The sequence below is a fragment of the Erythranthe guttata genome, chromosome 11, assembly GCF_056151865.1.
Source record: "Erythranthe guttata isolate IM_541 chromosome 11, IM_541, whole genome shotgun sequence".
NCBI classification, from domain to species: Eukaryota; Viridiplantae; Streptophyta; class Magnoliopsida; order Lamiales; family Phrymaceae; genus Erythranthe; species Erythranthe guttata.
The window spans coordinates 2272230-2293946 of NC_142543.1; the positions used below are offsets into that span (position 1 = coordinate 2272230).

The 21717-nt window shown below is 38.4% G+C and overlaps 4 protein-coding genes across 6 annotated transcripts; 3 read left to right on the top strand and 1 right to left on the bottom strand.

Moving 5' to 3' along the window:
• Window positions 1-92: 92 nt before the first annotated feature.
• Window positions 93-1755, top strand: LOC105960628 (auxin-responsive protein IAA5). The gene is made up of 4 exons (XM_012984818.2): window positions 93-486; window positions 612-889; window positions 1328-1409; window positions 1537-1755. Exons 1-4 carry the CDS (start codon window positions 275-277, stop codon window positions 1586-1588), a joined length of 624 nt encoding a protein of 207 aa, XP_012840272.2. The 5' UTR covers window positions 93-274; the 3' UTR covers window positions 1589-1755.
• Window positions 1756-3169: 1414 nt separating this feature from the next.
• LOC105960685 (beta-1,4-N-acetylglucosaminyltransferase family protein) lies at window positions 3170-5784 on the top strand. Its single transcript, XM_012984884.2, has 2 exons — window positions 3170-3368; window positions 4327-5784. Exon 2 carries the CDS (start codon window positions 4330-4332, stop codon window positions 5437-5439), a length of 1110 nt encoding a protein of 369 aa, XP_012840338.2. The 5' UTR covers window positions 3170-3368; window positions 4327-4329; the 3' UTR covers window positions 5440-5784.
• Window positions 5785-7161: 1377 nt separating this feature from the next.
• On the top strand, window positions 7162-9748 carry LOC105960686 (putative clathrin assembly protein At4g32285). Of its 3 annotated transcripts, none has more exons than XM_088825600.1 (2): window positions 7162-7509; window positions 7894-9748. In XM_088825600.1, the coding sequence occupies exon 2, from the start codon at window positions 7896-7898 to the stop codon at window positions 9561-9563; it is 1668 nt and encodes a 555-aa protein (XP_088681726.1). In that variant the 5' UTR covers window positions 7162-7509; window positions 7894-7895; the 3' UTR covers window positions 9564-9748. The 3 variants fall into 3 exon arrangements, with proteins under 3 accessions (XP_088681726.1, XP_012840339.2, XP_012840340.2); XM_012984885.2 differs by having other exon boundaries at window positions 7172-7509; window positions 7884-9748; XM_012984886.2 differs by having other exon boundaries at window positions 7369-7509; window positions 7749-9748.
• A 2035-nt stretch (window positions 9749-11783) lies between these two features.
• On the bottom strand, window positions 11784-21263 carry LOC105960629 (Transducin family protein / WD-40 repeat family protein). The gene is made up of 20 exons (XM_088825202.1): window positions 20126-21263; window positions 19219-19681; window positions 18475-18562; window positions 18145-18326; window positions 17843-17979; window positions 17159-17225; window positions 16889-17057; window positions 16689-16800; window positions 15904-15979; window positions 15619-15801; window positions 15247-15407; window positions 14879-14987; window positions 14510-14705; window positions 14132-14412; window positions 13881-14002; window positions 13622-13766; window positions 13417-13509; window positions 12787-12860; window positions 12515-12568; window positions 11784-12436 (listed from the first exon to the last, which is right to left on the bottom strand). Exons 1-20 carry the CDS (start codon window positions 21121-21123, stop codon window positions 12139-12141), a joined length of 4008 nt encoding a protein of 1335 aa, XP_088681328.1. The 5' UTR covers window positions 21124-21263; the 3' UTR covers window positions 11784-12138.
• Between the last annotated feature and the right edge of the window lie 454 nt (window positions 21264-21717).

Sequence of the window (21717 nt, forward strand, 5' to 3'; positions counted from 1 at the left end):
ACAACAAAGTGTAATATGTATTGGAATAAAGAAATAAAAAATTGTCGGGTCAGAAAAAAGAATTTTGAGCAATTAAAAACAGCACAGCATTCGGGTCGGCCAAAAGTCCAGCATATGACACAGACATACTTGTGAAAATGTTGCCCACATCTCTAACCCCAAACCACCCCCCCCCCCCCCCTCACCCCTCACCCCACCCCCTAATCTCTGCAAATATATGATGTATATATATATACACAAACCCTAAGTTGTGTTCGATATATTCTTGTTGTTGATGGAGCTTCGATTGGAGCTCACGCTTTCGAGCAGTTCGGGTCAAGGACCCGACCCGAATCTAGATTCCGACGAAAAGAAAAAACGTGTTTTCGATAGTGCGTTTCTTGCTGTAGCGGACGAACATGTAGATACGACACCGTTTCAAACTCTGCCACTGTTAACATGGGATGTGTGTGATACGCGCGCTCAGAAATTGTATGTTTTCAATAGGTACGCTGAAATTTATCATACTTGTGTTTTTCGATTAATTATGTATGTATGTGTATATATATATATGTATGTATGTATGTATAATGTTAATTTGATTGTTGATGTGATTTGGATTAATTAAATAGAAATGCTGAAGAGGAAAATCGTGATTTTGTGGTGGGCTGGCCGCCGGTGAGGAATTGGAGGAAGCAGTTTTGCGATCAGAACCGCCGCCGCGGGTGCGCCGCCAACTATGTCAACGTTGAGAATGGCGGTGGCGGCGGCGGCGGCGGTGGTGGTAGATTAAATTCAAAGTACGTGAAAGTGAAAATGGAAGGAGTTGGGATAGCGAGAAAGATTGATTTGAGGACTTTTCAGTCTTTTCACACACTCACACACAAACTCATGGCCTTGTTCGGAAAATGTAAGCATTTCTTATTGGGAAAATTACAATTTTTACCCCTTAACTTTGCATCGATTCCGCATTTGATCCCCATGTAAAAAAAAACACACATTTGGTCCCCTATGACGCAATTATTTACCGACTTTGGTCAATTTACCGTTAGTTTGTTAGTTAAGGCATTGATGAAGACACTGTTGATTATGTTAGTTCTAACAGAAAATTGACGGAAATGATTAAAAATGTTGAATTTTTGAAACGCTAAGGACCAAATTTGAAATCAGTGAAAACATGAAGGACGAAAACGTATTTTCCCCATTTCTTATGCATAATCTTCATAAGCAAATGATTTTTTTTTTGGTTAAAATATTCTTCTTACCAAAGTAATTTTTTTATTATTTTTTATTATTAATATTATTATTTAGAAATCTAATTAATTTGTGTTGTGTTATATATTAATAGGTGAAGAACATGTTGAGGAATTCGAGGTGACATATCAAGATAAGGAAGGTGATTGGCTGCTTGCAAGAGATGTACCTTGGGAGTAAGTTAATTTGATTTTCATTTAAACATTATAATTTTTTATTTATTTTAAATATTTTTATTATAAGTATTTAAGATGGTAATTTGTTTGGTCTAATTATAACGATTTGATATGATTTTCATTGCAGAATTTTCGTCCAATCAGTGCAACGTATAAAATTGCAAAAGAATGGCATTTGATAATAGTACCAATATTTCTTCTAAATGTTTTTAATGTAATGTTCATTCATGTGAGTATTTTGCAAATAGATTTATGTTTTTGTTTTGCTCTTTTTTTTTTTCAATTGTGTAAGGAAATTATGTAACGGAGGTTCGAAAAATGTATGCGCAAAACAATGGTGTAGCCAGAATTTTGTAAGGAGGAACATATATATATAAATATATAATCTAAAAATTTCACCCAAAATTTCTAAAGAAATTAATTATATTCTGAAAATTATTTACAATTTGTTTTTAAATTTCTGAAATTTTATAATTTTTTCCCCGGACTAAAAATTTCGCCCAAAATTTATGATTTCAATTTTTTCTATTCTAGAAATTATTTATAATTTATTTTTAAATTTCTGAAAGTTTCTAATTTCATTTACAGTCCAAAAAATATTCGATTAAAATACTTCCCGTAGTGGGCTATTGGAATAAGTGGAATATAACTGGAAATTAAATTTACGGGCCAAGAAAAATAGCCCAATTATTATTTTCGAAACACGTGTTTGAACAATATCATCTTCATAGTGGGCTATTGGGATTAATATTTCGGGCCCAATTACTATATCAACTTTTTATCTTCCTAACAAAAAGAAAAGAAATTGTTTTTTGAATTGCTATATTAATTAGGATTGATTTTACTTGCACAAAAAAACTGAAATAACAAAAAACTCCCCTCTTAGTCAAACAATTACACAAACACCCCCTGTTAGAATAGTCAACTTCGGTCAAAAGGGTTAAACATGAAGTTTACTTATTTTTTTTGATGATGTCATCAATTTCGTATAAAAATATTATATTTGTGCAAGACTTTCTTATAGTATATATAGCTATATGGTTGGCTGCGGGTTCCTGCATTATCAAAAAAAAAAAAAAAAAAAAAAAAAATATATATATATATATATATATATATATATATATATATATATATAGCTACATATTACATTATTATTTTTGTTAGTTGATATATCTATATATTATCCAATTTATTAAAACGAGAACCTCATTCAATATTACAAACACAATCACGTTTCTTTAATAAGATTAAAAACTAAATTGTGATAAACAACCAAATAGACTCAAAATACAATTCTTCTACAAAATAAATAATCTCATAAATCCTTTAAGATAGGTTAATCTAAATTGGAGTTATACTCTAACAAGGATTATACTAGTTAATTATAAATAACCCATCCACCTCACTTTTACAACATGCATACAATTATTTCAGATCTTCTTCGCTCGTTCAACATCATCAACTCTTTGTCGAAGAACATCTCCCGACAATCATCGGTTCGCGCGCAGGAATCGACGCCTCGGTAGTCCAAATTAATTATTCAAAGTAAGTGATACAATATTAGATTTTTATTTAGTTAAGCTCAAAAGTTTCATGTTATTTCTTCATCCTTATTCATGAGATTTATAAGTATAAACATGTTTAATGCGTTTTTCACATATATATATATATATATTTTTTTTTTTTTGCATGAACTACTAGTATTTTGATATTTTGTTGCTATTATATATTCAATTAATAACTATTTTAATATTTAAAATAATACGGAACCACATGTCAATCCCAATCTCAATCACCTCACTTCCCCCTTTCTCTCTCCTCTCTCTCTCTCTCTCTCTCTCTCTCATTCTGCAAATAGATATACATACACATATAGATACACGTTCAATGTCCGTATCTTACGAGACCCGCTGCTGGTATATTGGGTCTGTATACTCGTATACGGATTCGCAATGAAAGGTATACAATCCGTATTTATGAATAATCTCGCCCAATTTACCAATTTTTACAAAATAAAAATGCGATCTTTTTCACCTGATGAATTGCAGGTTGACCTTTTTTTTTTCTTTTTTTTTTGAGCTGAATTTATGATGACAGTGATTCAATATCTGATTCTGATTTGAGCCTTTTGTTTGATTTTGAATTTTTTTAGCTGTATTTTGAGATCAGAGATTTTTGTTGTTTTTTTTCAGCTGAGTGTATTTCCGTACAAGAGATTCATGTATGGAATGTGTGATTAATGATGCTCATGAATTTAATTCCTTGCCATTTATACATACATTTGTACACACTTTGCAATTATTACAAAAAAAAAATGAAAAAAATAAATAATTGAAGATATAATTGTGTGTATAATTAAACGGATATCTAACAAAGATTCTGTTTTTTTTTTTTTTCTTAAACTGTTTGATTTACACACATGTACAAGTGGATGTGTGTAAAATATGTATGGATCTATACACATACTGTATGATAGGATAGGGGATATATGACCTAGTGAAGTTCGCCGAGTCGAGCATCGATTGAACCTTTTTTTTTTTGACGTGTTTAACGAAGAAATCTTGATGATTGACTATTATAACTACTAGGAGTTATTCGTGCACTTTTAGGTTTATGAGTTCTTGTTTCTGCGATAAAAAACCTTTTAGGATGCGTTTGGATGGGAGGGTTTTAGGGAGGAAATCGAAATCAATCGACTCATTTTGACACGGAATTTCAAATTTATACCTCTCAGCTTCGGTTGTTTTTATGAGCAATTGTAGTCGATTTCAAATCCATCCTTCGACCCATACGCAACCTAAAAGTTGCGATTTTGTTTTTAACGCATCGACCTCATTTTCATTTTTTAAAACTCTAAACTGCATTGTTGTTAATTCTCTCGATTCTCGTCTGACCCGCGCTGTTTATATACACGCAGGTCATGATCAAGGTCTTCCGTAGCATGGCCCCCCGGCCCCCCCGGCCAACCTTCAGACGCTCCCGTCGAAAGCTCCTGTTCATTCTACTACTAATACTCATACCGCTTTCCATAATCGGAATATTCACCCACGGACAAAAGATATCCTACTTCTTCCGCCCCCTTTGGGACAAACCCCCACCCCCCTTCGAGCACCTACCCCACTACTACGCGGAGAACGTCTCCACGGACCACCTCTGCCGCCTCCACGGGTGGACCCCACGTTCCGAGCCCCGCCGCGTCTTCGACGCCGTCATCTTCAGCAACGAGCTCGACCTCCTCGAGATCCGGTGGAGGGAGCTCCACCACCACGTCCACAAGTTCGTCATCCTCGAGTCCAACACCACCTTCACCGGAATCCCGAAGCCCCTCCACTTCGCCGCCAACCGAGAAAGATTCGCCTTCGCCGAGGGCAAAATCGTCCACTCCGTCTTCCCGGGCCGGGTCGCGACATACGGGTCGGACCGCGACCCGTTCGAGCTCGAGGCGGAGCAGCGGGTGGCCATGAACCACCTGCTCCGCCGCGCGGGCATCTCCAACGGCGACCTCCTCATCATGTCGGACACCGACGAAATCCCGAGCCCTCACACGGTCAAACTCCTCCGGTGGTGCGACGGGGTGCCACCTGTCCTCCACCTCGAACTAAAGAATTACTTATACTCGTTCGAATTTCCTGTGGATTACAGCAGCTGGCGGGCAACAGCCCACATATACAACGACTGGACGCAGTATCGCCATTCGAGACAAACGGACGTCATTCTTTCCGACGCAGGGTGGCATTGTAGCTTCTGCTTTCGGTATTTGCGGGAATTCGTGTTCAAGATGACCGCGTACAGCCATGCGGATAGGGTTAGGCATAGGGAGTTTTTGAAGTACTCGAGGATCCAGAAGCTGATTTGCAGAGGGGACGATTTGTTCGATATGTTGCCGGAGGAATATTCCTTCAAGGAGTTGATCAAGAAGATGGGCCCCATTCCAAAGTCGGCTTCCGCAGTGCACGTCCCGGCGTACTTGATCGAGAATGCAGAAAAGTTCCGGTTTCTTTTACCCGGCGGTTGTTTACGTTCGCAATGAATATATATAAACACGTTCGTCGATCTGGAGTTCGTACTTCTCCATAGAGATCATAAAGTTGACATAGTTTAAGAAAAAAATGCTTCGGGTTTTTTTCCGATTTTCGTGAATGCATGAGAAGTTTGTGACTGGAGAATTCAGAGGCAGATTTTGAGTGTGAGCAGTGTATGAAATTGGATGAAGATATTTATGAATATCTGGTAATAATTAGGTTATGTTGTAATTTAATCCTTTTGTATTATTATTATTAAATGGCACAACTGCTCAATTTTTGTTAGTAATATTATAATTTGTATTTACACACTGTATTCTGATATAGTGAAATTCTCAGATTGTCAGTTTCAATGTCATTTATCTATCATGTTATTAATTAGTGCTAACTAATTCATGCATAACTTACTAAATTGACTTTATTAAACAGATGTATCTTCCTAAAGTGAAATGATGAATACAGAACGAATTTTAATAAATGTAGGACATTTTTTTTTATTTTGATTTTTCCCCCTTTTTCCGAACATTTTTAGTAGCACATTTTAAAATAAATATTACTCCTCATCCAATTATAAAAAAGAGTTTAAAGAATAAGAAGATATATATTAGGTTTTGAATTTTTAAATAAAGTGTCTACGTTTATTAAAACTCTTCATGTGATAGTTACATTTATGTAGTTAAAAACTTCTAAAAAAAAGGGATTTGACAAAATAAGATGGGATATATATTAACTTTTGAATTTTTAAAATAAAATGTCCTACATTTACTAAAACACATCCTGTATTTATCACCACCCCTTCCTAAATCAGCCTTAACTTTATTAATTTCACATGTAACTCTAATTAATTGATGTATAATTAATCTTAAAGACTGATTAAAAGTTAAAATATTAATCTAGGGACTTTTATATAAGGCCAATTCTTAACAATAGTACAAAATAAACATATCACATAATAATAATACAAAAAGAATGTAAATATTATTTTTAAAGTTGAAATGTTAAATGTTGTTTCAATTTTACTAATGTCGTCTTGATTTCGATCCTGATTTTGATATATTTTTTTTTTGATTTTGGCAAAATTCGAAACACGAAAACTGTAATCTTTTGGGTTAGCTTTCTAATCCAATTTAAATCAACTAGATTGGATGTCGTGTGACAAAGTTATGCATGAATGAGTGACATTTTGAATTTTAGATACCTCAATATATCAAAGTTGTGGGCAATATCCATTGATTCATGTATATCTTTCTCGTCCGACATCCAATTCCGGTGATTCAAGTTGGATTATAAAACTAACTCATAATACTACAAATTCTACTTTTCGGGTTTTGCAAAATTTGGAATTAAAAATAATCAAAAAAAAAACGTTTGAAGCCGTAACGGTATTATTAAAGTTCGAACGACATTTATCACGTCTTTTTTTAAAGTTAAACCATCCATTCAAAGCAGATTCAAATTCAAGTTTCAATATTAAATTACTGACTTGGTGTCGGTTTTATTACATTTCCTAATATAAATTGTTTTTATCTGAAGCATTTTTTGTGGTTTTGCCTTTAAAAAAAAAAGGAAAAAACATGAAAATATACTGAAAATTGCACAAATCACCCCAAAATATGCTTAAAATCGCACAAAGCACCCCAAAAGATGTTGAAAGTTGCACAAATTACCCATAAACGTGTGGGTATTATGGGGAAAAAAATGTTTGCTAATGATAAATGCACAGAAATAAGATTACTCCAAAGATACGAAGGTGGCACTGCGTCTCCCCCTCTCTCTCTCTCTCTCTCTCTCTCTCTCTCTCTTCTTTCTCTCTCTACGCGTTTTTACCTTCTCTCTTTCTCTCTCTTCCCACAGTGATCCTTACTCTTCGTTCGTTCCCCACTCTAAGCTCCTCTTTAATTATGTGAATATATATAGATACACACACACACACACACACACACACACACAAATAGCCATATTTTACACATCCACGTTCATATTTGCATATACTTAGGGATTCCGGCACCGTCGGCCGTCGCCAGATCACTCAATTACCCTCCGATCGCAGTATATTCATCGGAATTTGCCCATTCACCGTAAGTTTTCTCCGAAACATTCTTACTCTATATATATGTACACTATATATATGTAAATTTTATACGTTTCGTATGTTTATTTTTTCTGTCAAAAGATCGAGTTTTTCTATGATTATGCTCGCCCATTTTGCACTCTCTTTTTTTTTTATCAATTAATGATACATGCGGAGAAGATGAATGTGAAAATGCCTGACCGAAAAAAAAATTAAATAAATTGAATGCGAGAATCTTGTTTGTAGTTACACTGTTGATTTGTGGGTTCGTTGAATTAGAAATCATCAGAGAGGAACCGAGATTACATTGGTGCAGTTGTTGGCATAATTTCAACAAAATTGAAAAAAAAAAAGGAATTTATTGGTAATTGTGATTGATAGATTGTTATAGTGATGGCATCAAGCACAATCAGGAAGGCAATAGGGGCAGTGAAGGACCAGACAAGCATAAGCCTAGCCAAAGTGGCGGGCAATCCCGCCGCCCCCTACCTCGATGTCTTGATCGTAAAAGCCACCTCGCATGTCGACGAGCCGGCCGACGACAAGTACGGCCGCGACATTCTGGCGATGATGTCATCCTCCAAGCTCTACATCACGGCCTGCCTCTTTGCAATCTCCAAAAGGCTGAGAAAAACCCGCGATTGGATAGTGGCACTAAAATCTTTATTGCTGCTGCACAGGCTGTTGTGTGAAGGTGACCCTCTTTTCGGGCAGGAGCTCATGTTCGCCAGCTGGAAGGGTACGAGGGTTTTGAATATGTCTGATTTTCGTGACGAAGCGCATAACACGAATTTGTTTGAGCAGACGGGGTTCTTGGTGAGCTTCGCCTCGTATCTGGATCAGAAGCTCGAGATTATTGTGTATGACCTGAAAAAATCGAGGGTTCTTGGTAATGGTAACAATGATGATGACAAGGAGAAGGGGGAGAAGAATAAGAATGATGAGTTGGGATTTATTAGAGTTGTAGAGAGGTTGAATCTACAGCTTCAGCTTCTTGACCGGTTCTTGGCTTGTAGGCCGAGAGGAGCTGCGAGGAACACTCGAATGGTGCTCGTGGCTTTGCAAGTGCTTGTGAAGGAGAGTTTTGCGGTCTACAGTGACGTAACCGATGTGTTGGAGCATTTTCAAGATTGTTTTCATGAGCTGAAATATGTTTACTGCGTAAGGGCTTTCGATGCTTATGTTAAGGCTGCAAAAATAATGGATGGACTTATCGGTTTCTATAGCTGGTGCAAGGATTTGGAGTTGGTTTTTGCGACTCCGTCGGATTTTCCTAAAGTGCAGAAAATTAGTGACGAGATTTTGAGGGCACTCGAAATGGTCTTGAAGGAAAAGAAAACTACAGAAAAGAGCCCTAACGAAACGAGGGAAGAAGAAACCAAAGAAGAGACGGTACAAAATGCAATAAACGAAATCAAAGCTCTCCCTCCACCGGAGAATTTCAATCCTCAGCCACATCAAAATCAGCAGCTAATTACTGAAAACCTTGTGAATCTAGTAGACTTCGATGATCAAGAGGGCGATAATTTGGCGTTGGCTTTATTTTCGACAAATGGAGACGCTAAAGCCACATCAGCATGGCAGAATCCCGCTGTGGAAAACGGTAGATCCGATTGGGAGTTGGTGTTGGTGGATTCTTCGAGCAATTTATCGAAACAGAAGGCTGATTTAGCAGGGGGGTTCGATTCGTTAATGTTGAACGGCATGTACGATCACGGGACACAAGTGAGGCAACACGCGAGTAATGGTGGGAGTGCGAGTAGCGTAGCGTTGCCTGGAATTAATGGCGCGATGATGAATAATAAAGTGCTGGCATTGCCCGCACCTGACGGAACGGTCAAACCGGTCGGTCAACAAGATCCGTTTGCAGCATCGCTATCCGTGCCTCCACCTTCTTACGTGCAGATTGCTGATATGGAGAGGAAGCAAGTTTTGCTGGCTCAAGAGCAGCACAGGTGGCAGCAGTACTCGACCAATGGGATGCAAGGGCCGATGGGGTTTGCTAAGATTGCGAGTTATTACGATACTTCTATGCCTTACGGGTACTACCCTTCGTATTAATTTCGTGTTTGTGAGTGCGTTTTTTTCGGTTATTTTTATTGTTCTATACTTTCTTGAAATTGATAGTGAGAATAAGGTAAATTTATTACATGGCATTTGATATTGCTTTGTCCTGTGGTTGGTTTAATTGCAATAAAATGTAGCCAATTATTTTTGGTAGACCATCATAAATAGTTTATTCCCTAGTTTAATTTACATTTCTTGGTTTACAAGTTATTGTAAATGAAGGAAATATACAATACTAGATTACACACACACAACGTGAGAAAATAGTCTGGAAGTATAAATCTAGAGAATTATAGGGTTGGTGGCTGCTATAGACATTTGTCTTCCTCAATGCTCTCATTTCTTTCGCGGAAAGGCGCCGCCGCCGGAGTTTCGAAATGGATTTCCCGGAGAGGCTGTTGTCTCCGTTCTCCGATCAGCACCTTGAGTGTCTCCGGTGAATCTCTCCGTTCTCCGTCGAGTTCGCCCTCAAAAATCTCGCCGTGGCTGATGCTACCACCCGCCGTCGACGCCGGCGGCGGCGACGTGGTTCACAAGTTCTTCAGCCTCTCCGAGAACGGAGTGTTGAGCCTCGCCGGAGAAAAAAATTTAAATTTCTCCGTCGAAGACTATAAATTGGTCGGGTCTTCACACGGGTGGCTTGCGGTGTTGGACAGGCGCAGCAACGATCTTCTCCTGACGAATCCGCTCTCCCGCCGCCGCGTAAATCTCCCGCCGCTTCGGAAATTGGACATCCCCGAACCATTCTGGTCCCGCCGCTTCAGAAATTGGAAATTGGACATATTCCCTAGTCGTGAACGAGAAATCGGGTCAAATTTTTGTGGTGAGAAGGTTCGTATCCGTATACGTGGACTCCGACGGTTGCTTTGTCAATCCCTATCACTGCTACATCTCTCCGGAGGAGAGGTGGGATGATAGTAAACCTTACAAAACAATCGATTTCGATGTATTTAAATACGACTCGGATAGTGGATCTTTGAGGTACATGGATCGGTCGTTGGGCGGTCTCGCCCTTTTTATCGGTAGAAATCACAGTTTTGCCATTGATGCCGGTGAATTTCCGGAATTGAAGGCGGATTCGATTTACTACACCGATGTTACCGACACTTACTACGTGCGTCAAGAGATCAATTACGGCGGCATGACATCGGCATTTTTAGCTACAAGGATCGTACTTTCTCGTCGTGCTATTATCCGTGTGATGTCAAGGGCATAAAAGAAATTTTGCCCTATCCAATCTGGTATTTATTAGGGCTTCTTGTTAATTTTTATTCAATTAATTTCGTACGTTTTATTGGAAATATTAATATTAAATGATACATTCTGAGTACGCTGAAAATCAAACAAAAACTACACTTGATTCAAAATTGTCCGCCGGAAGCTCGTTTGAGCTTGACTTATTAGCTTAATGAAAGCCTTGATATACTTTCGTCCATAAGCTATGAAGCTCGAGTCGAGCTCGAGCTAAAAAATATTGATAAAATTGAATTTGCTTTAGCTTGACTCGTTTTCGGCTCAACAAAAGCTCATTCGAACTCGAAGAAACAAAGGGTGAAGTTGAAATAACGAATCTTCTAGGGTGAGATACCCAATTTAATCTATTTTTGGCTGATTTGTGTTATTTTCAACCACATATATGAAAAATATAAATATCGAAGGTCAAATAAGGAAATAAATTGAATGACTTAATTTTTAAGCGGGGAAAAAGAAATAAATAAAAAGACTTACAGTTAGCTTTAAATTCAAAATTTTAAAAATTTCGAGTTTACACATTTTCCCCTTCAAATTAATTATTAAAGAAATCATTTGCATCACGAAACATTTTCTTTGTATGTCATGTGCGGATATCGTCCAACAATTCAAACATCTTTAAGTTCAATATTAGTACAATTAAACTCGTCTCCGGTCGACGTTTGCGTTGGTAATACAATCTTGTATACATTTTTCTCAAATTTGGTTCGATAAAAAATATAATAGAAACAAAATAAATAAATTAAGAGCATGTTATATTATTGGTAAAATACTAGATTTTAATTGTAACTGAAAAAAGAAACATTTATTTTTTACATGGGCCAGGCTTGGATTATTATAGTGTTCAATTTTGCAATCCATAACAAACAGACAAATTTTCTAGTGAAAATCACGCTTTCACATTTTTTAAAGAAACGCTTTGTTTAAGTGCAAATTAATATTTGTTTCTTTTATTTATAACCATATTTTTGTAAGAAATTATCTTTCAAAATAAATCTCGACAATTCAATCGTTAAGTTTGTTGACAGCAGTCTTACAAAATTTCGTACCCAGAGAATTCGTATATATACAAATGTGCTCACAAAGTCCAAAGAACCTGTTCGAAAAGCCCTGTGCTATTGGACGCTATCGACACCGATTACACACACACACACACACACACACACATATATATATATATATATATATATATATATATATATCTCACCAGAAATTGTATGATATAACAGAAGCAGCTTATATCTCTTCGAGAAAGTCCGATTTAATTGCCAGATGTGCGCGCACAGAGAGAAAAAATAGAAGCGACGACATAAGTATATTAATCGGTGTAAGGCTGAGAGTCCATGCACAAATGTACTAGTTTCCTTTGGTACTGTCCGAAGTATTCACCGACTGCGACAACGTCTTCGTCAACAGGGTTCAGTCCAGGCAAATGTGGAACCTTATCCTTGAAAGAAGAAGTTGCCTCTTCGTCGGAATCTAAACGGGATAAAAATTCGGAATGGGTTTCATGGCAAACGAGCAAGAACATGGCTGCAGTGTCTGCCAGCTGTGCTTGGCGAAGTGCCGCTAGTGCTTCTTGTAATGCGCCAGCTGCCACGTATAAGATCAATGCCCTGCGAAAATACGTCGTCAATTAAACGTTAGAAATAAAATAGATAAATATGTTTTTTTTTTGTTTTTTTTTTTCGTACCTCCAGATATTATGTTCCGCGTGAAGAACATGCTCAGCCCATCGTTGCAACACCCTGTGGATCATTCAAAAAAATAATAAATTAAAAAAAAAAATAAGGTCCTACAAATTTCGTCGCTTGAAAATTTTCATGATCTGGAAATGGGATTTTTCCGTAGTATTTGGTCGAGTCGTGGAAGAAATTTTCCGATAATAGAGATTTGAAGGGATAATAATTTGGCAATTGTAATTCTAATTAGGTATTAATTAAGGCGATAAGCGATAAAACAGAACCTTGCATAATCAGATCCTTTTAAATGTGTTGCAGCTAATGTGGCGGCATCGGTCCAACATCCAGCATCCTGCAACTGCAAGAGAGTTTAAACAGCATGTAAGATTAATTCCAATTCCATTAAAAATCGGAGAGTAAAAAGTTCATTCCAATTCCAGTAAAAAAAATCGGAAATCGGAATTTTGAAAATTGGAATTAAAAAAAATCGTTCCAAAGTCGGAAATTTTCGGATCGGAATCGGCGGAATTCGGAAATTCCAACTTTTTATTTACCAAAAATATAAAATGCATAATAATATTGGTGTTATAAGTGTAATTTTCGGAAAATATCGGAATCAGCGGAATTCGAAATTTCCAACTTTATATTTACCAAAAATATAAAATGCATAATAATATTGGTGTTGTAAGTGTAATTTTCGGAAAATATCGGAATTTTCGGAAATAATCGAATCGGAAATCGGAATCTCGTATATATTCCTATTCCAATCCAAAAAAATCGGAATTTGGAATAAAAAATCTTGTTCCGAAATTGGAAAAATTCGGATCTAATTCGGCGGAAATCGGAAATTCAGTTCCAATTTCCACCCGTAGGTACATACAATATGCCAGATACGTAGAAAGATAAAGCTCTACCTGAGAACAAGCTTCTTGATATCTCCCTACTGCACAAAGCAGGTGGGTCCCAGACATCGACCTATCATTTCTGACCATATTGGCTGCAACTACCTATCGACGAATAGTAAATTACAATAGTATGATCAATGGGGGAAAGTAGGCAGTTAAGAAGAGATACGTAAGTACCTTCACAATTAAAAAACGAAAAAAAAAGGGTAAGTACCTTCACAGCGAGTTCGAGTAGAGACGAAGACACGGCAGAAGAAAGAGCGACGGCTCGTAGAGCATTTGCGTAAAAGTACGAGCTCTCTGGAGAAGTTGAGAGCAGCAAACTAACAGCAGCTTCCAAGTTTCCAACCGACACAAGCCTGACCACGAAGGAGATGGAGCATAATAAGGCACGCGCATTTTGTTTTGTTCGCGTCAAAAGTTACGTATAATTCAGTTTCTCCAAATGTTTATGTATCAAGGTAAAAACTTACTCGTGTACGCGGTTCTGAATCGACTCTTCACCGTCCAATTTTTCATGCCACGAGATACGTTCGTTAGCACGCTCCCACAATTCTTGCTGTTCGAAAGCCATCAGTTTAAGTTGACCATTACCCTGTTTGAGACAAATTCATCGCAAAGAATCTCAGTTACCGCATATCGTTGATAAATTAACACGAACATATCCAGCAAAGACGGTTTTTTTTTTTACTTTTTTTTTAAATTATCGGACAATTTGACTAACCAAAATACTTTTTTCTCCAGGCACTGATTTTCCTTTTGAAGATATCCTGCTTAACATGGACGCCTCGTCAATTTCAGGAGCATGAGCTGTACGTGGGCCCTTTTGTGCCGATTTGTTAACCAATTTATTCATCAAGTGGTTGAGAGCACGAGGTAATTGCAGCCAGAAAAGCGCTTCCATGGATTCGCCAAAAATGGCTGCTGCAAATGCCAACCTCAAAGTGGACCCTTTTTTAACAATTTTAGCATACAGCCTTACTCTGTCTTCATCGAGGAGGCCGCCTTAACAATATGTAGAGGAAGAACAAAAATTAATTAAATTTTTAAGCTTGCATAAAGTAATATTATATTAGTAGCGAGTGGGATAGGAAAAAACCACCTTCTTTACGGTAAGGCTCTAATACTTTGAGAAGCATCTCGGGTACAGCAGAGTCACCGACACGTGGCGAATCAATCATATAACCACGAAGGTCTCCAGCTGATGGCGTTCCGGGAATATGTGCCTCGTTCATGGCTGTACTGAATGCATCGAACCACGACGGTTTCACACCCATCTGTAAAACCATACGCAGTGCCTGTAGAAAACAAACGAGCAAGAAAATAAGCAGGTTGATAAAAGAGTACTCATCATCAATTCCGACTTCTAATGGTCAAACATTTTTGCAGTGTGTAGTTATAATCGTATCAAATAGCGACAGTGTTTCGTAGATCCATTTTGTAGAACACGAAATCAAGTTTCGGAAAATACCAGTGCGTGTGGCGTGGGGAGCAATACGGGAGAGGGCAATGGTACGGGCCGAAACCTCTCTTTCGATGGTTGGGCTAGGGATCCGAAATCCCCAATTTTCGGGTCGTGTCTGCATACAGAGAAATTTGGATTATCGACTATATTGATCCGGTGGTGTATATTTACATAGTGATAACCAGTGTATATAATGATCGAGTAACATAATAAATACGACCATGTGCTTTTTCAAGCAGCTTGCACTTGACATACATATATATATATATATATATATATATATATACACACACACACACACACACGTGGATGAAGCAAGTAAAAACATGAAATATGGAAATATATAGAGAACGTCAAGGAATTACGAGACGTACACATTTAGTTCAACGAGACGGAAACTACTATCGGCTCCTGCAATACACAATAGCAGCGGGTCGTCTTTATTTATCCGCAAAGGTAGCCAGTCGAGTTCGAGTACTAGAGTTCCAGGAAATTGCGGTTGTAAAAGGGAATTAGCCAATGGATCGGGTGAATCCTACAGTTCAGAAACACTTGAAATTTAGAATCGGGTAGGAAAGGTTTTCGTAATCCGGCTCTTCTTAAAACTGATAGACGAAGAGAATAAATATCATTTTATTCTATATCGTCATACGTGCAACTTTATGATATGTGAAAATTGACGGCTTAATTCACACGTAATGACTGACACGCTGACAAAGGATTCAACGAGTGACGTGTAATCTTACCAGATCAAAGACAGAAAATGTGTTGTCATAAAACAGAACAGCGATTCGTCCACGGCTATTATCTCCAGGAACAACTGGGGAGAACTTGATTCGCCGAATACCTTCCCTGTGAGTGTTGAATGAAGATGATTGGCCAGTTGTCACATCCCACCACCGTATGTTTCCTGACCTATCGCCCATGACCTGAAATTTGAGTATACATCCTTTTCATATGAAACATCCCAAAAAGGTAGAAAACTGAATTTAAATTGTAATGAAAAATTAGCCATGAAATTTGGTACATACTACATGAGGCAAGCGGTACGCCATAGCTGTAATCAATCCGTCGGAGGAAACAAATGAAGACGATGGCCACTTTGGTCTGAAATAATGACAAATTCATTCAAGATTAAACGAAATAGAGTACTTTTCATGATGTTAAGAAAATAAAGAAAGCCATGCAGATTCAAAGTTGGTACACGAACTGCAGAAAAACTAACATGAAATAGTTACTTGGCGAACGGAAATTGAAGTATGACTGTAAAGCCGAAATGTAGTGCATACAAAACACAAGGCGAAACCATGAAAGTATAAATATAGTGCATTTGGATTGAAGGATTTGGATTTGAGGAGAGGATTTGGGGAAGGATTTCAAATGGCTCCAAATGAGATGGATTGAAATCCACCACGACTCAAAAAAAATTCTAAAAACGAGAGCTAAGGATTTGAAATCCATTGTCAGACAAATCAATCACAAGTTCAATGATTTGTTATTATGGATTTGATTTCCTTCGCCCAAATCTCTCGATCCAAATGCAGCCTTACATTATGATACGACGCAGGTAAAAACAGCCATGAAGTTGGAACAGATATAAAAGGTTATCAGCAAGAGCCAAGTTCATCAAGATTTAATACTACTTTTAGAGGCATGGTTATCAGCAATAACTTTAAACAAATAAATTGATTCGTGAGCAAATTGAGTTTGAGTTCCACTTCACAGCTGCTGGTTACTAACATCGATGTAGCCAGAAATGCGAATGGTGACGCCTCCTATATAACATGAGAAATGAAGCATCAAGAGAAACCCATACCTAAAGTCTCGGATTCTTCGTCCATGGACCTCGAAAACTCCAAGTGCGCCATTCACCAAAGCAAATGCAAAGCTTTCCGAAAATTCATCTTTAGATCCATCTGCTCCTTCCTCTGCAATTCATGATTTATTGCATGTAAATATTAGAGAAAGCTTTAAATTAATTATAAAAAAGAAAAAGTTAAAGCAAAAATTGCTTACTTGCATCTGGTGAAGATACTTTAGTAGGGGAAGAGGTCCCAGCTGGAGGGATGCCACCACGGTCTTTGGATAAAAACGAAGAGGTCCTCGAAGGTTTATTTTGGGCCGGCCTTGGAACTGTTGGAAGAGTCCATTCAAGAACAGTAAACGGGAGAGCCAATGATCTCAGCTGCATTACAAAAAAAATTATCAATTCGGCACTGTAAAGGTTGAACGACAATTCAAAAACGGCAGATAAACAAGAAGAAGAAGAAGAATCGGAAAACTAACCATTATTGGAGTCTTTGTCATCGCCCAAACCTCTACAGGTGCATCCCGGAACAAGATCAAAAGATATCTAAAAGAATTTGTAACTACATGAGAAAGAAGATCCAAAAAATTGATAAGAAGTGGTGGAATAAGAAGAAAAATCACTCTGAACAACTGCATACTAAAGAAAACTCACTATTAGAAATAATAGAACATAAATCATAGAGGTTAATCAAGTCATAGACTTCATCAACTAGAATTTACAGCATAAAACACAGTTTCAACTCTCTTTTTGTCTTATTTTACTTCACCTAAACAGGCGAACACACATAACTGGATCGTTTATTACCTTTTTGAAGTTCAATATGGGAATACAATGGTCGATCATGGATTAGCAACATTAAGCAATACTAAGTTTTAATATTTTACTAAATCGAGACTTTTGATTGCCCCCCCCCCCCAAAAAAAAAAAAAACTCAGCTATCCCAAAACTTTATACGATGAGTAGATACGTGATTTCAATCCTATGCTTACTACAGATTGTGGCTAATATCCACAATAAAAAAAAATATCAAAAACTAAATGCTAAAGCTATTTATTGCATTCACAAGAAGACCAAGTTTTCGGTAGTTGGGTAGGAAATCCAACAGAATGGTGTAAATAAATACAAAACAAACAAAAAGAACGACGAAGAAATCAACAAACCTTCCAGAAGATGAAGACCTTAATGCTCTAATTGGTGCTCGCTCTGGCTTCTGCATTACTCGAAATGTTCGATGAAGACCACTTCTTAGACATGTTACAACAAGCTTGTTGACATATCCTCCTGTTTTCTCTGTTCCCTGCATAAAGATAGATATTCTATAAGAAGCTGCAGTTTAAAAATAAAATATCCATAAGAGAAATAAATGTGAACCAATTATCAAGATATCCTAAACAAATTGTATGAAAGGAGCTGTAACTGCTTTCTCTCAATAATTTATTGGCTCCAAACAGACAATTCTTACCGGCGTATAGGAAAACGACACCAGTCTTGAATTTCCGAGCCAGCGTAAGCCCCTGACTACACTGTTATGGACAGAAAAACTTGCAGCAACAGCATTGGCAGGGATGTCAATCACATCAATCGTGCCACTTTGCGTTCCTAAAGCAACCAGTGGAACAGCTACAGCAGGAGAGTTTCCACCACCTACATGTATTGCATAGTTAATGCACTAAATGCTGCCACATTTTTCGTTTTTCCTTTTTTTTTTTTTTTTTTTTTTTTGGGGGGGGGGGGGGGGGGAGTGTAAGGGGGAATAAGGATTTCACGCATGGAAAAGTGGAACATCACTCACGTGCCGAAGTAGCTGTCAGTGAAGGGGATGGTACAGCTAGCATAGTCACAGCTGATGAGAGAAGATGAAGCTGTCCGACTAGATTCATCTGCATTACAGGTACAGTAGCAATTTAAAATATATGCAAACGAAGGACAGCATAACCTACACTCTCAATTCAAAATCCAAAACAAACATAAAGATTTTTTCCTTCTTCTGGAAATCGAACGAAACCTGAAAAGAATTCAATGATTGAAAAACTCAACAGGAAACAGTCGTATAAGATCAATTAATTCAACAGCAAAATTTGAAAAATGGGAATAGGCCAAACACTTTTCAGCTAATACTCGACTCGATATGCATACAAAGAACATGATTTCTAGGGTGTCCTTCCATACCTTCTAGAACAGAACTACAATCATGGCTCAACTGAATAAAGTAATTATTACTTTTCAAAATCGGGTTGACACCATGCAAAAGAATTCTACTATTCAAATCGAATAAACACCAAGAACAGTCTTGCTACCAATCAAATTTTAGGAGCATCACAACAGCCCGTTTTATTGGATGAAATATATATATTTCAGAAGAAATAGAAAGAAAAAAAAATAATTATAACATGCAAAACATTACATCTCCAGTTATAATCCCTGTAACATCTAATCCAGTCAAAGGTAGTAACAGCAAAAACAACGGGCAGTATTTAATCAAAAGCAAAGATAGAAATTACTAACTTCAAAAGATAAGATTTACGAGACAACCAACCTTAAATGAAACTTCATCTGCAACAATAGCGGGACCAGATTTGCGCTTCTCTCTGCTATTTGTATCATTCACCTGTGTGACTTCAACAGCAGAAAAACCTTCTGATCGGGATTCAATTTCAGCCAGTGAATCTTCACCAACTTTGGCAACCCTTTTCGCACTCTCGATATCCTTCTGACTATCCCTAGACCCTTCAGCGGTCAGAAGCCACTTCCACACTTTCCCATCATCCGAAACGGATATTAAATGTGTTTTCGAAATGATACGAGATTCGTCAAGGAAATCAAAAGGATTACTGAAATCCATAACGTCTAAATCCGAGTCAGGACAAAGCTTGTGAATGTCTTGGAGCGTGTAATCTGACTGCGAGATGGCGACTGCAAGAACTAAGGGAGAAGGAACAGTTGTGCCGATTGAGGGCATTAATTCATCCATCGAACACATAATATGCAATTGCTCTTCCCTAAAAGAAAAATCAGTGACTCAAGTTAGATTTTCTAAAATCGTACTCTAAAATGACAGGAATATAGCTAAGATAACACAGAATTACTACTACTACTTCACAAGAGAAGCACGTCGTCGCATTATTCTTACTTACTACAGCTTGGTGCGTAACTGAATTAGCAAATTAACGAGGTTACAAGAACCACAATCTATAACCATCAAATAGGTTTCTTCTCCTTTCTTGATTCACTAAACTTCTGACAACTGTTAAGGTTTCATATCCCACTCGTCTCCACCGGTTCTCTAGTCTACCCAGTACTAATTTGATTATCGAGTTCGTCTATTTGATAACAGTTTACTACATGTATCAAAGATCATCGATATAGCTCAAGGTAAACACAAAATGTTACACAACCGACAGAAGAAAAAACATTCAAAGTTACGTCAGACATACAACACTCACTCTTTACGTCGCCATGTACTGAGCTTCCCGTCCAAATGGACGCAGTAAAAGACCTCCATATTCACGTCTGGCAAAACCTCCAAGAACTTGCCGCAACCCCTCGGAAACCCTGTGGCGAACAACACCGATTCGTACTGCAAGTCGAACAACACCATCTCTCTTGGAAACCCCACTAGTACCACATGCTTCCAGTGCGGTGAGAATGCGAATTTTACGACGTAATTGGGAAATAAAGCAGATGCCGGCGCCCCATTGTTAACCCCACCACCACCACTAGAAGAAGAAGAAGAGGAAGAAGAAGAATCCCTCTCCAGCCTCTGCAATTCCGAAGTGTCAGAGCGAATCTGAAGTTCCTTCAAAACGACGTCGTTTTCAGAATCATCACCTAATAATTTCACCGACAGCAGGAAACCCTTGAGCCCCAGGGCGCAGAAATGGCGGGAATCGAAGGGATCGCGGCGGAGGCAGGAGAAGTACTCCGGCGAGGCGTCGTACTTGAAGAAGCAGCGGCCGGTGGCGGTGTTGTAAATGGAGAGAAGCGAAGGTCCGGAAATGGCGGCGAGGGACCAAGAGTCGGATCGCGTCTGAATCCAGCAGAGATCCTGAATACCTAATTTGGACGAATTGGGGTAATTGGTCTCCAGGAAGAGGATGGGGGATTTGGAGCGGAAATCGAGCAGGGAAATGCGGCCGTGGCGATCGCCGACGGAGAGCATGAGGTGCGGGGAGGAAGTCTCGCTCTCGAGGAGGTGGTGGGGGAGTGGGAGCGGCGACCACCGCACGGCGGTGATGAAGGGGGAGGCGGCGGAGGAAGGGGATGCGGGGAGGGGCAGGGTGGAGACGAGTTGCATTGAGTGAGTGTCGAGGATGGCGACGGAGCTGCCGGCGGCGTAGGCGAGGAGGCCGGCGGAGGAGAGATCGGCGGATCCGGCGTTGTTCTTGGACGGCGGCCCCGGCAGCATGCAGTCCCATGAGGGCTCATTGGGCGGCCGCGGCATTGATTATACAAAAGCTTTGTTCTCTCCGATTACTGTAAAAAGATTGTGACTTGTGAAAGAAAGATGAAAGAATGAGAGTGGAAGAAGAGATCTGAGTTCTTACATGCAAATTGCGGTCCGAGGAAAACAAAAATTGTTATAAAATGAAAAATTCAACTAGGACAATTATTTATAATTATTTGATTTGATTTTTTTTTTAATTATTGTCATTTATTTTTTAATTTTGTGTGTGTGTGTGTTCATTATTGAAGGGAAAATGGAGGGAATTGTAATTTTTGTATAATTAATTAGGACAACTTTGCTCAAGATGTGTTTTATAAAAAAAAAAAAAAGGTAAATTACACCCACACTCTTGAGGTAAGCTTAAATAACTTTAAGGTCATTGTGGTATGTCCTAGACACGGCCACGGCTCGGTTTTGGGCCCGGAACCGGCCCGAACCGGCCCGTTGACGGCCCAAACCAGGCTGGACCCGTGAACCGGCCTGTCCTACCCGGGACGGGCCCGATTCTGAGAAATGGTGAACCGTGAACCGCCGGGCCGGCCCGGGGGTTCACCCGAATTTAAAAAAAAAAAATCAATAAAAAGGCAAATA

Excerpts from the sequence above, each read along its gene's own strand:
- LOC105960628 (XM_012984818.2), top strand. The coding sequence starts at position 275 with ATGGAGCTTCGATTGGAGCTCACGCTTTCGAGCAGTTCGGGTCAAGGA. Across the intron at positions 487-611 it reads AAATTGTATGTTTTCAATAG|AAATGCTGAAGAGGAAAATC; the intron begins GTACGCTGAAAT and ends TTAATTAAATAG. Across the intron at positions 890-1,327 it reads CATGGCCTTGTTCGGAAAAT|GTGAAGAACATGTTGAGGAA; the intron begins GTAAGCATTTCT and ends ATATATTAATAG.
- LOC105960685 (XM_012984884.2), top strand. The coding sequence starts at position 4,330 with ATGATCAAGGTCTTCCGTAGCATGGCCCCCCGGCCCCCCCGGCCAACC.
- LOC105960686 (XM_088825600.1), top strand. The coding sequence starts at position 7,896 with ATGGCATCAAGCACAATCAGGAAGGCAATAGGGGCAGTGAAGGACCAG.
- LOC105960629 (XM_088825202.1), bottom strand. The coding sequence starts at position 21,123 with ATGCCGCGGCCGCCCAATGAGCCCTCATGGGACTGCATGCTGCCGGGG. Across the intron at positions 14,988-15,246 it reads CGTCTCGTTGAACTAAATGT|ACACGACCCGAAAATTGGGG; the intron begins GTACGTCTCGTA and ends CTCTGTATGCAG. Across the intron at positions 13,767-13,880 it reads ATTCAGAACCGCGTACACGA|GCTTGTGTCGGTTGGAAACT; the intron begins GTAAGTTTTTAC and ends CTTCGTGGTCAG.